At 41.6% G+C, this 15,278-nt stretch overlaps 1 protein-coding gene across 1 annotated transcript in view; it reads left to right on the top strand.

Moving 5' to 3' along the window:
• apba1a (amyloid beta (A4) precursor protein-binding, family A, member 1a) overlaps window positions 1-15,278 on the top strand; it is a 65,429-nt gene that overhangs the window by 49,146 nt on the left and 1,005 nt on the right. Inside the window, exons 6-10 of the mRNA XM_014340290.2 lie at window positions 3,072-3,104; window positions 6,512-6,598; window positions 7,026-7,211; window positions 7,285-7,464; window positions 7,708-7,920. Of these exons, the coding sequence (XP_014195776.2) occupies window positions 3,072-3,104; window positions 6,512-6,598; window positions 7,026-7,211; window positions 7,285-7,464; window positions 7,708-7,920 (699 nt within the window). The remainder of the gene's footprint in view (window positions 1-3,071; window positions 3,105-6,511; window positions 6,599-7,025; window positions 7,212-7,284; window positions 7,465-7,707; window positions 7,921-15,278) is intronic.

The raw sequence follows: 15,278 nt of genomic DNA, 5'->3' as shown, positions 1-15,278 counted from the left end.
CCCAGCTCCCTGGCACATAGCAAACACTTCACCTTGTACAAAAGTCAAGACAGCTTAACATAGGTTTTATTGCACCATCAGTATCATGAAAATACATCTTCTGTAGAAATTTACATACCTTGTTGGGAGGAATAAGATCAAAATGTCCCCACACAGGGGAGGACGTCCTCCTCTTCTTAGCTGGCTCCATTCTCTCCTGACTTTCTCTCCTCACTCTCATAAACCTCCAAACTGTCTCCAAACTCTCACTAACCGCAACTCTCCATCAAACACCCACATTTTTGAATGAAGTCTGAGGGGTTTATATCTGTCATATCTCGCGGCAAAGTTCGAACCACTTCATGAACCAGTCACGTGGTACAGCCGGGCAGCGAGGCTTCGGACGTCATCATTTTCAGCTCCTCCCATAAATGAAGCAAGCCTCGATACGCGCATCGCGGAAACGCCCCCTCCATTACTCGACACAAGCTTCGAAGCCTCGATACAGAACGTCCCATCACTAGGGAGCACCAGCCCAGAATCCCAGAACCAGAACACAAACCATCCCAAAGCTAGAACTTGAGTGCACAAATGATAATAATAATAATAATAATAATACACCAAACCCCAAATCACTGCGTCCACAGACTCAGGGCAAGAATACAAAGAACACTGACACAGAAACCAAAAGACTAGAAATGATAAATGCTGACAAAATCAAAGTTCAGTAATAATGCAAAACTCAAACTGACTGACCCAGGACTGTGACGGTATGAGTGTTAGAGCTAAAAACATTTATAGTTTTCAGTTGGGTTATGCTTTAAAGAAACTGATCAGCTTTAAACCAATGGGGAATAAGCAAATGCTGAGTGCATGCAGTTAAAACCACTCTGCAGGTGAGAGAATGAATTTTATAACTGCTAGAAGTTGATTTGGTCACACAGGCTTAAATAATATTACCACACATGACTGATTGAATGATTGGGCTGCTGAAATAAATGGGCTGATTAGTCTGGGAATGTGAGCTCGTTAACAGGGACTGTCAGTATGATCTGAAATATATGGAGTCTGGATTTAGTGTTAACAAAAGAAAATTTCAGCTAAAAGTAAGATGATTGCAAAACAGCAAGAGATAAGAGGTTCGTCATAGCCGAGTGCTCGGGGTAAAATGAAGGGACTGCAACAACTCGTCCCCATTCCCTTCATTTTACCCATGACATCTTAAACTGGACTTTACCTTTCTGATTCTTCGACACTTGTGCGAATATTCTTTTTTCTTTTTTTATTTTTTTGCCTGTCCCGTTTGGCTCTTTTGCATCAGAATTGTTGTCTAAAGGCAAAGAAAGATGCCCAACGGATTTACTTTACCAAACTGACCATCCCAGCCTTGCCGTAATGGTCCATTTGATTCACCTTTTATTGTTTATTTTATTTTCACTTACTGAATATGGGACAGACTTTACTGGGGGAAAGAAGGGGAGAAAGAAAGAGGGAAAGAGAAACAGCTGAGAAGAGGGACGGGGGAGAAGGGCAAAAGACAAAAACCAACAGAGTGAGCAGAAAAAAAAATGCATATATCAATCACCTGGGTCACCTGCTGAGAAAGAAAAAAGAAAACAAGCAGAAGAGAACAAGAGTAATAGAATAAACAACATCACAATGATATATGGGAATATGACAGTAAATACTAAATATTAAACATTATTGTGCAGCACATAAGATCAACAGAACACAGTGTGCTTTGAGGTAGGAGCCAAAAAGGGTGTAGTTTGTGGGTGTGATCACCCGTGTGTACACCTGTGAGCATGGACGCGCTTGTTTTTTGTTTTTTAAAAGGTTCCTTCATGTAATGATCTGCTAGAGGGTGTGGGGGGGCCACAGCCCCGTCCTCCAGGGCATGAAGCAGGTATGGAGGAGATCAAAACTCCAGACATCCAGAGGCCCCCAGAACACAAGAGACCAAGGAAGACCAACAGAGGGGCAGCTGCGCCACTGTCCCGGAAAGAGCTGAGGAGAGTCCCAGATGAGGGCTCACTCAGCAGCCGCGGAGCAGAAGCCAGGGGGAGTTGTGCGAATATTAAAGACACAAACGGGAGAAATTTGCGTGCTGTTGCTGAAGCAGGCTATCGCCTGCTCCCGGTGGCAAAACTGGCTGATGGGGGCATGTTAAGGTTTGCGGATGAGAGAATGGAAACAACTGCAACTGCCCAGCGCTAAAGCCAGAGCTAGATTGCCCTTGCTGACAAGAGAACTGCTTTTGCTGTGGCTTTCATCTGAGTGTTTCCAGGACGGTGATGATGGCAGGACCGTAGATTAGGCTGCAAGCATTTGAAGTGATTGATAAGCAACTAATAGCATGGATGTGACAAAGACATGGACATGACTGCACGAAGACATCTGCAAAGGAGAATGACAGACGTGCAGTAAGATTTAACCTCGGCTCCCCGCTCTATGTCAAGTGATGGGGGTACGTGGCAGGGTGTGGTTTATGGCTCGACTGCAGGGGAGGGGTTGAGCAGCGGGTTCAGGGTGTGGTGTCAGGGGAGGCTGATCTCCATCATCTCATCATGTCTCCCCTGTTTGAGTTGGGTGCTGGGATCTTACAGGGAGAAGAGTGGACAGAGCAAGTGCTGGAGTGTGAGCCCGCCAAAGTGGCTCAAGAGCTGCTCGACTACTGGTGCACACAAAAGGCACTATAAATAAAGCATGTGGGCTGTGGAAGTTCACACTACATGAGGTGTATTATTTACTATATACAGGGAATAAATATTATGCATCCAATTCATTATCCACAAATAAACAGTAAAATCTTCATATGGATATTTTCCATTGCACATGGTTAGCATGCATTGGGAAATCTAGGGAACCGACTGCATTAAATCAATTTTACTGTGCTGCTTACAAGCCTGGGTGACTTAGACAAGCCTTGTTTCTTAATCATTAATATTCTGTATATATATAGAGGTTGTTGAAAGGCTGGAGCATTAGCCTTTTGGCGCACCATTGACAGTTATTTAATACACAAATCCATGTTTTACTGTGTATTGACCTAACCCGTGATTGTCCTGTGTGCTTTATTCCATGCTTGGCAGATGGCTCAGAAATTGGCCCAGAACAAGAAGAAGGTGCAGTACCTACATGTCTGTCTTGTCCTTATCACTGCTGAGTGCAGCTTTTCATGTGTTTTACTCTCTGTCCTGTTCAGTGTCTACATGATTATCGTTGTCCTTTGATACTTTTAAAATGTCATTCTGATGAATTATTGTTTTGCTGAACCTAAATGCCAACGTTGCATGTCTTATGTTGGACATTGGACACGTTGGACTGTCTATGTAACCTGGAAAATCTCATTCTTGGTAAAATAGAAAAGTTTTTGTCATGTAAGAAATCCACGTGTTCGATGCAGGTAACAGTCTGAATCTTCTGACACGTTTGGGGTTTGTGGGGTTTGGCCTTGTAGGCCCTGTTATTAGTTAGTTATTATTTATCCAGAGAGAGACCTGGCATCATGGCAGCTAAAGAGCACGTGGCCACAACTATGATCTGTGGTATGTGCTCTGTGTCTCTTTTTAGGAGTCAACAACCTGACTGCAGGTCGCACAATAGATGACCTGCATAATGTTGAACTAGAAACATTATAATTTAACATTTGGTCCCAGTCTTTGTCCTGAACGGAGCATATATTGAATGTACTTAACATTAGACAGCAACAGTATTGCCTCATGCCTCATTCACACCCATTCATACAAGCACTTTCTTCTATACTTCAGTGCTGCTTGGCTAACATTCACACTCCGATGGATGCATAGTCGAGACCACTGTTTCCCAGAGGTGTAGGAATGTGACTTTGGCAGGAATGAACTGCACTGAGTAGGTTACAGGGAGAGAAACCTTTGACGAGCAGAAACCTCTCACCTGCAGTGCAGCTCAGCTCTGACTTGGGATGATCGTGTTTCTGGATGAAAGTGTGGAGAGCTTTAACTCCACTGGCTCTCGTTTTGTTCCCAGATGCCTCTCGCATGATGAATGTGGTAACGCTTTGGTCATCATGTAGTGCATAAACGAGGATTTCATTCTCTGGGTCACTTGATGTAGATATCCATACTGGGACAACTGTAGAGGAGTACATGGTGTCCATGCACTGATCTGTTTGATGTAGCTTCATTTGTTCCTTCCGTTGACTCAGTGTTTTTTGAGTTTTTACACTCTCCCCATGCTCGTCACTGCACTTCTCTCTCTCTTCCTGATCTTCCTGTAAAACTTTGTTTTCCTAAACATGTTTCACAAAGACTTCTTCTTTTGCAGCTTTTTGACTGATGCTTTGGATGTTAAAAACATCCAAAGCACTTTTTCTTTTTTTTGGACAAATATTTGACGTCTCGAACTGTTTTTTCCTTGAATTTCAACATGTCTGAAAACCACTGTATCTTCACAGAAGGTTCACCTCTTGATTTCCGTTTTCTCTTCAGAGTTCAGAACCTTCTGTGTCTTGCAAAGAAGTGCTTAGCTTTATTTCTGCAAGTCCACTTTCTATTTTTTACTGTCTGTTAATGGATTCATTGTTCTTTTAGACGTGCTTTTATGATTCTTTTTATTGTTCATTAAAATAGCAAATAACAAATGAACTTAGACATTAAGTAGATGAGAAAAGGTAGCAAAGAAGGCGAGACTTGGTGGTGGAAGGAGGAAGTACTGGAAAGTATTTAGAGGACGAGGCTGACAAAGATGAATAGTCAGGAGTAGTTAGAGTCTAGAATAAAGACAAAGGAGGCAAAAGCACTAGAAAAGGCTTGTCATGAGCTGAATGTGAGACTAGACGGTGTGGAGGGCAACATGAAGTATCAACTTGCTTGAGAACATCAGTTTAATTTAAGTTGATGATGCTGGTTAGATCCACTCACTCAAAAATGACTTGTGTCAGTTGGCTTGACAGAAAGATTTAGGTCCAAATGATGTGCAGCAGGAGGATTAAGGATATGAATAAAAGTGTAGTAACTCCAGCAAACAACAGACATCATCCACAAATAGAAAAAAACTCCATGAGCACATCAAGCAGGAGGGCACAAAAACCCAAAACAACATTCAACAGCACGAGACTGTGCGCCGTGATATTCATGGGAGAATTTCAAGAAGAAACCACTGCAAACTGCAGGCATTGTTGGTGTGAAAGCCTCTGGATTCTTTGCTGCTTTAGGACCCGGATGACTTGCAGTAATTGATGGAACCATGAATTCTGCCCTGTTAACAGAATGAAAATGTCCAGCCAAGAGTTTGTGAGCTCAGGTGGAGCAACGATCACAAGACAATGAACCAAAATACACCAAGAAGAAGAGATGCTTTGGTCTGACTTTAAACAGGCTTTTCATGCTCAGAAACCAAATAAAGATGCAAAGAAGGCTGGGCCAATCTTTGCGTGATACAAAAGACACGCTGTAAATGCTTGATTGCAGTTCTTGCTGCTGTGGGTGGAACAACAGTTATTAGATTTAAGGGAAAATGACTTTTCCACATAGGACCAGACCTGGATTACTTCATGATCTTAAAGGAAACATCATTTAAAAACTGCATTTTGCATTTATGTTGTTTATCACTGGTTAAAATTAACGTTTTATCGATAAAACATAAATAAAACAAATAATATTCAAAAACCAAAAAATCATGAAGGGGCAAATATTTTTGGCAGCAGAGTATATGCCCTCGTTTTTTCTTAGATGGGACAAAAATAACTCATGTGATTTGTTGTAGTTTGTAGTTTGTGGAGTTTAATTATACTGCAGGATGAGCACAGGCTTATTTATTAATTTAATCTAATAAAATCAGTGAGATTTGGCAAGTGCAGGAACCTAATTTGTGTCGTGAAACTAAAACGATTAATAAATATTAATGATTGCTCAGTTTTGTCATGGTTCGGGGTCCTTTTGAAGCGTTTTGAGTCCCTTGTGTTTCTGTTGTGTTATGGTCCATTATTCTTAGTGGTATCCTGAGTTTATTCTGTGTTAACCTTTGTACATTTAGGCTCCCTCGCGTCTGCCTCTCCTGCATCATGTGTCCTTTTTTATTGTGAAGGTCCCGTGTTTTCATGTTCACTGTGTTCAGTCTGGCTTCCCCTGTCTTGTTATGATTATTCGTGTCAGCTGTGTTCCCCGTGTGCTCCCACGTCCCTCGTTATCTGTGTATTTATGTCAGCGTCTCCCTCAGTCACGTGTTGCTCCGTGTCCCTCGTGGCTCTCCGTACTTCCTGGACCATATTATTGTTAGAATTTCCCGGTTTAGTTTTGTATTGGTTTGCATTCAGCAATAAAGCTGTGTTACTTTGCGTTCACGTTTTCTTCTGTGAGTTAGTGTTTGGGTCCTATTCCTGCCTGCACACAGCCGGTTTGTGACCAGTTTAAACCCAGAACTGAAGGCAGTGCACTTCTCTGCTTTTACTGACCACTTTAGCTGTTTGGTCATGTTTGCCTAAACGCGTGTGCTGTGCTGTTTTGAGACATGTCACCGTGTCTAATGCTGCTTTCTGACTGTGTTTGTGTAGGAACCTGAGGGTGAGCCTCAGCCTCTCACAGAGGTGGATCTTTTCATCTCTACCCAGAGAATAAAAGTGCTCAACGCTGATTCTCAGGTACCCACTCACACTGCAGGCACACGTTTCCCTTTCATCTATATTACCGTTTGCATATTCTGCAGTTTGTGTAGTGTTGTGGTAACATCTGTGTTAACATCAGATTAATGGTCCGTATGTTAGATCATTGGTAATAATGTTCTCTGAACAGATGAATCAAAGATGTGGTTGTTTTGCAACAGTTGACATGTTTGGCGCCTCATATTACTGTGATGCATAACAGTGGACAAAGCAATAAGCTCATGTATATCGTTTATCTATCATTTTTATATGGTTTGCAAACGTTACCTCACTTTCCTACACCCACTGTTTATGTGGTTTAAATGCAATAACATATATTGTTAGATTCTAAAGTACTTACAACAAATGCAGAAAATCTGCGTCTTGTACACATGAGGAGGGCTGTAAATGTTTCTATGCCTTTAAGGAAACTATGATGGACCACCCTTTGCGGACTATCTCCTACATTGCTGACATTGGCAACATAGTGGTTCTGATGGCCCGGCGCAGGATGCCTCGCACTGATTCTGAGGAGAACGTGGAAACCTCAGAGCCAAGTCAAGACAGCAAGCGCCAGTATAAGATGATCTGCCATGTGTTTGAGTCTGAGGATGTGAGTCCAACAACATACTTCTGTCTTTGAAAACTTTTTTTCCAATATCTTCTAACTCTGCCATGTCCTCTAGGCCCAGTTAATTGCCCAGTCGATCGGACAGGCCTTTAGTGTGGCCTATCAAGAATTCTTACGGGCCAATGGCATTAACCCTGAGGACCTTAGCCAAAAGGAATACAGTGACCTGCTGAACACTCAGGACATGTACAATGATGACCTCGTGCACTTCTCCAAATCTGAGAACTGCAAAAACGTGAGAAGGCTGCATGTATTTTCAAACATTTCTGGTTTCATAACAGTATTTTTTATTCTGCTTTCCATCCACAGGTTGGCATAATCACGTCTGTACTGCTGAATATGTAGTAGAGATTAGAATGACAAATTAATATGGCATCCTTTTTCATGATAGTTCAGACAAATGAATTCCAATGAAACGTAATTTAAAATGATTTGTTTTTGTTTCTCTCTGCCTGTCGACTGCCTGCTGTGACCACAGGTGTTTGTAGAGAAAGCTAAGGGGGAGATTCTGGGCGTGGTCATCGTGGAGAGTGGATGGGGCTCCATCCTACCTACAGTCATTATTGCCAACATGATGCATGCTGGGCCAGCTGAGAGGTCTGGCAGACTGAACATAGGAGACCAGATCATGTCAATCAATGGAACCAGTTTGGTGGGACTGCCACTGTCCACCTGCCAAAGCATTATAAAGGTATGTATGGTATGTGCACCCATTGGTGGAGGCTCATTTCCAGCTCTCCAATCTCATTTGGCTTCATGCTCAGCACTCTGTGCACCATTCAGTCTCTCCATCTCCACACTTCCTCCACTCATGTGTAATTCCATGAGATACAACAACCCATCCCCTACCTGAGCGTGTTCTCCACCCACTGCTTGCCAAGAATCTTTGCCTCAAAAACAGAGGTGTTAATTCCCATCTCCCTGCACTGAATTTGGCTGCAAATAAGCTGAAGGTCACCAAATGATAAGACCAGCAGGACCACATCATTTGCAAAGAAAAGTAAGATCCTGAAGCCACAGAACCAGAAATCTCCTCATTCTTGGCTGCTCTCTATTATATTCTCCATTAAAATTATGAACAGAATTGGCGACAAAATACAACCTTGGCATTCACAGGGAAAGAGTCTGACTCTAGCAAAGCAACCATGCTGATGTTACAGCTGTACAGGGACCAAATAGTCTGAAGCAACAGGATTTATAATCTATGCTCCCAAACTAACCACAGAACATGCCAGCAACATGATTATGAGTCTGCACCAAGACCACAGCGCACGTACAGACCAGTTGTGCAAGTGTCCCAGGACTAGACAGAAGTTGCTCCTTCTGAACTGAGTTTTGACAAAGGGACACATTCTCCCCTATGAAGGGCATAGGCCTTCATAGGAAGACTGAGTATGATCTGCTGAAGTTAGAGCAAGCATTTCATATATAAGAGAGACCATCTCCACATCTGCCAGTCCAGAGGAACTACCCCCAATTTGGGGCAGAGGTGTATCCAGTACAACTTCACAGCATTCAGAGCTTTCCTGGAACTTAGGGGTCTAATACCTGGTGACACGTAAAAGCTGCAATGACGTCTGTTGAAGCAGCTTATCTTTACAAATGTTGGGATTTATCTTGTGCTTGAAGATGCTCTTTGAAAGTTCTCTCCCGGTTTCATTGGTCAGATGAACTTGTTTAGTTGTGTTTCTTACCTGCTAATTACATTCACAGTAGTAAGTCACTGTGATGCTAGAGACTCGCTAGCTTAGCTTGTAGCCGACTTACTTGCAGCATTAGCCTCTTCAGCGGTCCCTTGACATTGTGTCAGATGTTTAGTTACTCTTCAGCCTCATTTAGTAATAACTATATTTGTAATGAATGTAACCTGTTTACAGTTCTAGAGGCAAGGATCACGGAATTGGAGAGTCAGCTTCACACCTATGAAAAACCTACAGCTAGCAAGGGCCCTGTAGTCGGTGCAGCTGAAGGTAGAGCATCAATACAACATTGGACTGAGCAGCTCTCGTTTCTATAAATCTGATCAAATTTATTAAAACATGACTATCCACAGTTGGGACCAGGAGCTCCAGTCTTACACACCTCTTTGCAGCTTCTCTTGTTATGTCCATAAAACCCCATCCTCTGAGAGACCGTGTCAGCTCCCAGACCACCAAAAAACAAACCTAACATAAAAAATCACACAGAAGGAACTATATAGTATCTACCACCAGAGATGGGCAGTAACGCGTTACTTGTAATGCGTTACTGTAATGCGTTACTGTAATCTGATTACTTTTTTTAGGTAACGAGTAAAGTAAGGGATTACCGTTACTTTCCCGTAGGAATGCTGCGTTACTGCGTTACTAAAACCGTGATTTTTTTGCGAGAATGTCTCACGACAGTGACGTAAGCGAGTGCGACGTTCGTGACAACAGCTGTGTGCAGATCAACAATGGATCACATATCGAGTGCAGAGAGAGTATGAGCGTGCAGCGTTTAAAGCGTGGAAGTACTGACCTTACTTTGAGTTTGATTCCATAAAAAGTGACAAAAACATTAGTGTCCGCTGTGCGTGGGAAGAAAACTTCTTTTTACAGCGAAAAAACCCCTAAACTTCCAACAAGCACCGAGTAGCTACGACGTAATGGGAAACTCACAGAGAAACTCGCGGATTCTTCCACTGACCGCGGCACACCTGCACCAGGGTAAACCTCCGCCTACCCACTCCTGCTTTACAGGTGAAAATAGAGCAACAGGACCGCTGAGTCTTTGACTTTATTTATTTTCTGCTGTGTTTTACTTGCATCTATTTGAAAGACTGAGTGTAAACACAAAAAATATTTTATTTTATGTGCTGGAATGTGCAGAAAATAGGTTTAAATGTTAAACTAATTTCTTCCAGTCAGAGAATGTTGCAGATAATTAAATGTTTGCTTGATGCATAAAGTTAAAAGATTAAAACTAATAAAACAAGTTTTAAAAAGAGACTTTTCCATTTGATTACATTTTGTATGATGGATTATGCAGAAAAAGTAGAATTGGGCTGAAAGATCTATCGCTTTATCACCTATTCAGGTTGTAAATCGTGTTTTTAAAAAGTAACTAAGTAATTAATTACTTTTGAAAATAAGTAATCAGTAAAGTAACAGGATTACTTTTTGGGGGGAGTAATCGGTAATTAGTTACTGATTACTTTTTTCAAGTAACTTGACCAACACTGTCTACCACTGCACCAAAGAGTAAAACAGTGAAATGGCGATTAGCTCATTCTCTTCTAAGTCCCTGGACATAAATTAATAATTGATAAACAAATGGATTCTCTGCCTACAGAAACTGGGTTACAGCAGGATGATTATGTTAATTTAAATGAATCAACACCGCTGAGTCATAGGAATAGTCTCCTTAAAGCACAGGCCGAGGAGAAGGTGTCGAGGCAGCAATCTTTCACTCCAGCTTATTAATCAACCGAAGACTCAGACAGGGTTTTAATTTATTTGAAAACCTAAGCTTTGTCCATGATTTATACCCCAGCTGTTTTGGAGTAGATCACCTGAGAGATGCTTTGTGTGACCCATGCATTAACTGCAGCATTTTGATACTTTCAGTGAGAAATGAGAGGCTGTGTCAGGTGGAAACCCGACTCTAAAACAGTAGGCCTTCCACCTCCTGCACCTCCCTCCTCCCTCACCTGCCTTTCTGGGAGAGCTGCTGGGCTGATCCTGTAGCTTTTTCCCTTCAGAAAGTGTGGTGAAGTGCAACGGAGAAGCTGCAAAACCAAAAAAACTGTGTGTCATAAATAAAAAGGACATAAAAGCAGCCAGTGTGTCACGGTCCTTTCACACATAGGTTTTAAAAATGATGTCCCAGGTCATAGGCTGCAGTTTTGCTGCTGGCCTTCACCCTTTTCAGGGATCATAGTGACTTCTCACAGGCATTATGATGGTTTTACTGCCAACATGAAGGCATGTAGTAATAGCCCATTAATAGGCAGATAGACAGGATGAGTTTGAGCTGTCTTACAAGCCTTATTGTGCACATCTAATAATGTACAATATACACTATCATCAAAAAGTTTGGGCACACCTTCTCATTTAGTGATTTGTCTTTATTTTCATGACTATTTACATTGTAGATTCTCATTGAAGGCATCGACACTATGAATGAACACATGTGGAATTATGTAGTAAACAAAAAAGTGTGAAATATCTCAAAACATGTTTGATATTTTAGATTCTTCTAAACATCCACCCTTTGCTTTGATTCCTGCTTTGCTCACTCTTGGCTGTCTCTCTCTGAGCTTCATGAGGTCGTCACCTGAAATTGTTTCCAACAGTCTTGAAGGAGTTCACAGAGATGCTGAGCACTTGTTGGGCCTTTTGCCTTCACTCTGAGCTCCATCTCATCACAAACCATCTCCACTGGATTTAGGTCAGGTGACTGTGGAGGCCAGATCATCTGGTCAGCACTCCATCACTCTCCTTCTTGGTCAGATAGCTCTTACACAGCCTGGAAGTGTGTTTGGACTCATTGTGCTGTTGAAAAATAAACTAAATGCAAACCTGATGGGATGACATGTTGCTGCAGCATGCTGTGGTAGGCATGCTGTTAACTTGTTATTTCTGAGGCTGATTTGAATGAATGTATCCTCCAGTGTTATGAAAAATAGCGGTGGACTCAGAGAGCAGAACGCACAGAGGCACAGAGTTGAAACAATTTGTTTACAGTGAAGGGGATGCATTTTCAGGGACACTGTATATACAATAAAATGTGAATGTGGAGCCGGGATGTGCAGGTGAGGAGACGCACACCGGTAGTGCACTCGATCTGAGTGGAACAGGAGAATTAGGAGGGTCTTGCCCGAAACTGAGAAAAGCATAAAAGAGACTTTACCGAGAGTTGGAGAGCTTACTTGGTACTGTTTGCCAAAAACCTCCAGAAGGGAAACAAACCAAACGAGGCGACCGGGAGAAACAGACAGACGAAAATCCTGGTGAGGAAACAAAACTCCGTACAGTCACCAGCGAAAATAATCCACAGGCTCCAGTAGGCAGGCTGGCAGATTTACAGGCACTCCAGAAAAGTCGATACTCCGACACTAGTCGTCTGTCGGGCAGCTCCTAAAGAACGCTTCAGAAGAAAGTGTCTGAAGGGTAACAGGTGTGCCATGTTCTTTGAGACGTGAGACATGTGAGACAGTTTTAACGTAGCGCTTGATGGTTTTTGTGACTGCACTCAGGGACACATTCAAAGTTTTATCAATTTCCCAGACTGACTGACCTTCAGTTCTTAAAGCAATGATGGGCTGTTGTTTCTCTTTACTTAGCAGATTGGTTCTCGCCATAATATGAATTCTAACAGTTGTCAAATAGGGCTGTCAGCTGTGCACCAACCTGACTTCTATACAACACAACTGATGGTCCCAACATCATTAAGAAGGCAATAAATTCACAAATGAACCTTGACAAGCGGGCTACTTTCAGAAATCTAAAATATAAGACATATTTAGAATTATTAGTTATTTCTTTGCTACATAATTCCATATATCTTGCTTCAAATACTTGATGCCTTCAGTTTGTATCTACAACGTAGAAAGTAGTAAAAATAAAGAGAAAACATTAAAAAATTTATATATATATATATATATTAGTGTGTGTATATGTAAAACTACCAGTGCAGGACTCTGCGTTGTGTGATCGAACACAAGCGTTCAATTTGTGGCTTGGACCGCACCATTTACACACTGCGGCATAAACCACTCCGAGTCTGCTGCTGGGCCTTGCAAAGCAAACACAGTAAACACTGAGCCAAGATGGTGCCTGGACAAATGAGAAGCTTGAACTACAGTGTCCTGTATGGGACAAATGCTCAAAATCTCTGCCTTTTTCCCATTATTTAAGCTGCCCTGCAGTGACCACTGCATAGGAGAGAGCGCTTGCTACCACATATATATATGTGTGTGTGTGTGTGTGTGTGTGTGCATATTATGTATATTATATTATGTATGTATGCACACATTATTTGCTGCTGAATTTAATTCATCCCAAGTAGAGCAGGGCGATATGGCCAAAAATATTTATCACGATATATATTTGAAAATTTGCGATAGAGATGAGATTTATCACAAAACGGCAGAGGCTAGAATTCTTTATTCATATTTATATTTTGAATAGTAGAATATTTGAGCTTCTTTATTGTTTTTGTACAAGCAAGGTATAGTGTACATTCTTTAGGCAATGCAGAGTCCCCTCAAACCAAAAACAGACAGTTGTACATCCTGCTGCTGCTTGTACATTCACACACAGCCACAGTCATCACATTTGTGGGTTACGTTATACAGACGTCTTTGTACATTGCTGACTGTTTGATATAAAAGCCAAAATGAAACAGAAACTGGTACTGTATTTTTCTTTCTGTATTCAAGGGTAACAGGGTAAGACATAAGGTAATATCTGCCCACAGATATTACCTGCATTCATTATCTCATGATAATTAATACAGATGCAATTTATACAATGTATTTGCATAAAATGCATCTTAGGGAAAAAGCTTGACATAGACTGACTTTCATCACTATAAAGAAAATAACCTGCCAATTAATTCCCTTTGCTGAGAATAATTAAATTAACATGGAGACCAAAAAAAGGTCGTCATGATAATTAATACAGATGCAATTTATACAATGTATTTGCATAAAATGCATCTTAGGGAAAAAGCTTGACATAGACTGACTTTCATCACTATAAAGAAACATAACCTCATATTAATTTAAATTGATTTATTTAATAAAAATCAAAATGCAGAAGCAATGTGTAAAAAGTTCAGTATACTCGAGCTCGTAGAACGACCTAAGCAGCGCTCTAGAGTGTGTCCGCAACTCTGAGTCTCCGTGTGGTCATCAGCTGACACACATCGTGCCCCTATCGTGTGTCCCAATCAGAGATAGTCAGGGGCGGGACCCTGTGCGAGCTGATTGCAGTACGTATCAGCTGATCGCACGAGCATCGTAACGCCACAACACTAGTGCCAGTGTGGTGATTATAACCAGCCACATTAGATAGTCAGCGAAACAAAGCCCAGGTTCGGACTCAAATTCACTGACCGACTGTAAAGCAGTAAAGCATTCTTTCCTTGGCTTTTGTTGTCGTACTCTTGTCGTGTAAAGATTGCAGACGTACCATTGATTCATTAATGTTGAATTCTCTGGCAGCTGCTCTATTCCCATGTTGTTGCAGTATATTAATGACTAACCTCGTATTGTGGATGGATTATCTCAGTTGTTCTCCTGACTGAAGTTTGGTCCGTTTACAGCATCCTGCCATGCGATTGCATTTGTCTCTAACCATGGAACCTTCACGTTAACTTTTATAAGTGGAAAAGTGTTAGTGTTCGTCCTCCAGCTTCACTGTTTATGTTATGCTAACATAGCTGTGTCGCTAGCGATCACGTAGCACATCATTATATACCAGCTAGCCCAACTTCAGTAACCCTACAAACGTCACTGCTGTTTAGTTTCCTGTCTTCATTTATGTTGGAAGTGATAGCAGAGCTGTACGTTTGAATTTTTTCAGAAATCTCTCAGTCAGAACATGCTATATCATGCTTAGGTAACTAGCGAAACTAGCGAGCTAACTTCCGCTAGCTTCCTGCTAACTTCTAACTCCGTTAAATGTAATAAATTTTGTTTTCATGGATGCCTGGAAGTTAAACTTATAGTTACACCTGGTAAAGCAGCAATGCTGATCGTTTTATTAAAGATGAAAGAATTTAGACAGTTTTTAACTCAGTGATGCTGCAGTGTTGTTTGACCTGAAGCATACGGAGTTTAGGACCCAGATTACTCCCAGATTTAAGAGCATCTTAGTCCGACAAATATGACAATAACGACGGCCGCTTGCATGTTCTGCAAAAAAATGTGCTTTGTTGTGTATCTGACGGACAAACACCAAACCAGTTCCACATCACGGAAGTTGCACCATTTTTACAAACCAATTCTGGTTCATCTGTTTCACTCAACAATCGGCCATGTGCGTATGAAAACAAAGGCACTGCGCATGCGCGTTTTACTCC

This window comes from Haplochromis burtoni, unplaced genomic scaffold (genome assembly GCF_018398535.1).
Source record: "Haplochromis burtoni strain Fernald_Lab_line unplaced genomic scaffold, NCSU_Asbu1 Contig_341, whole genome shotgun sequence".
In the NCBI taxonomy this organism is placed as follows: domain Eukaryota; kingdom Metazoa; phylum Chordata; class Actinopteri; order Cichliformes; family Cichlidae; genus Haplochromis; species Haplochromis burtoni.
This window is presented reverse-complemented; position numbering and strand designations above follow the sequence as displayed.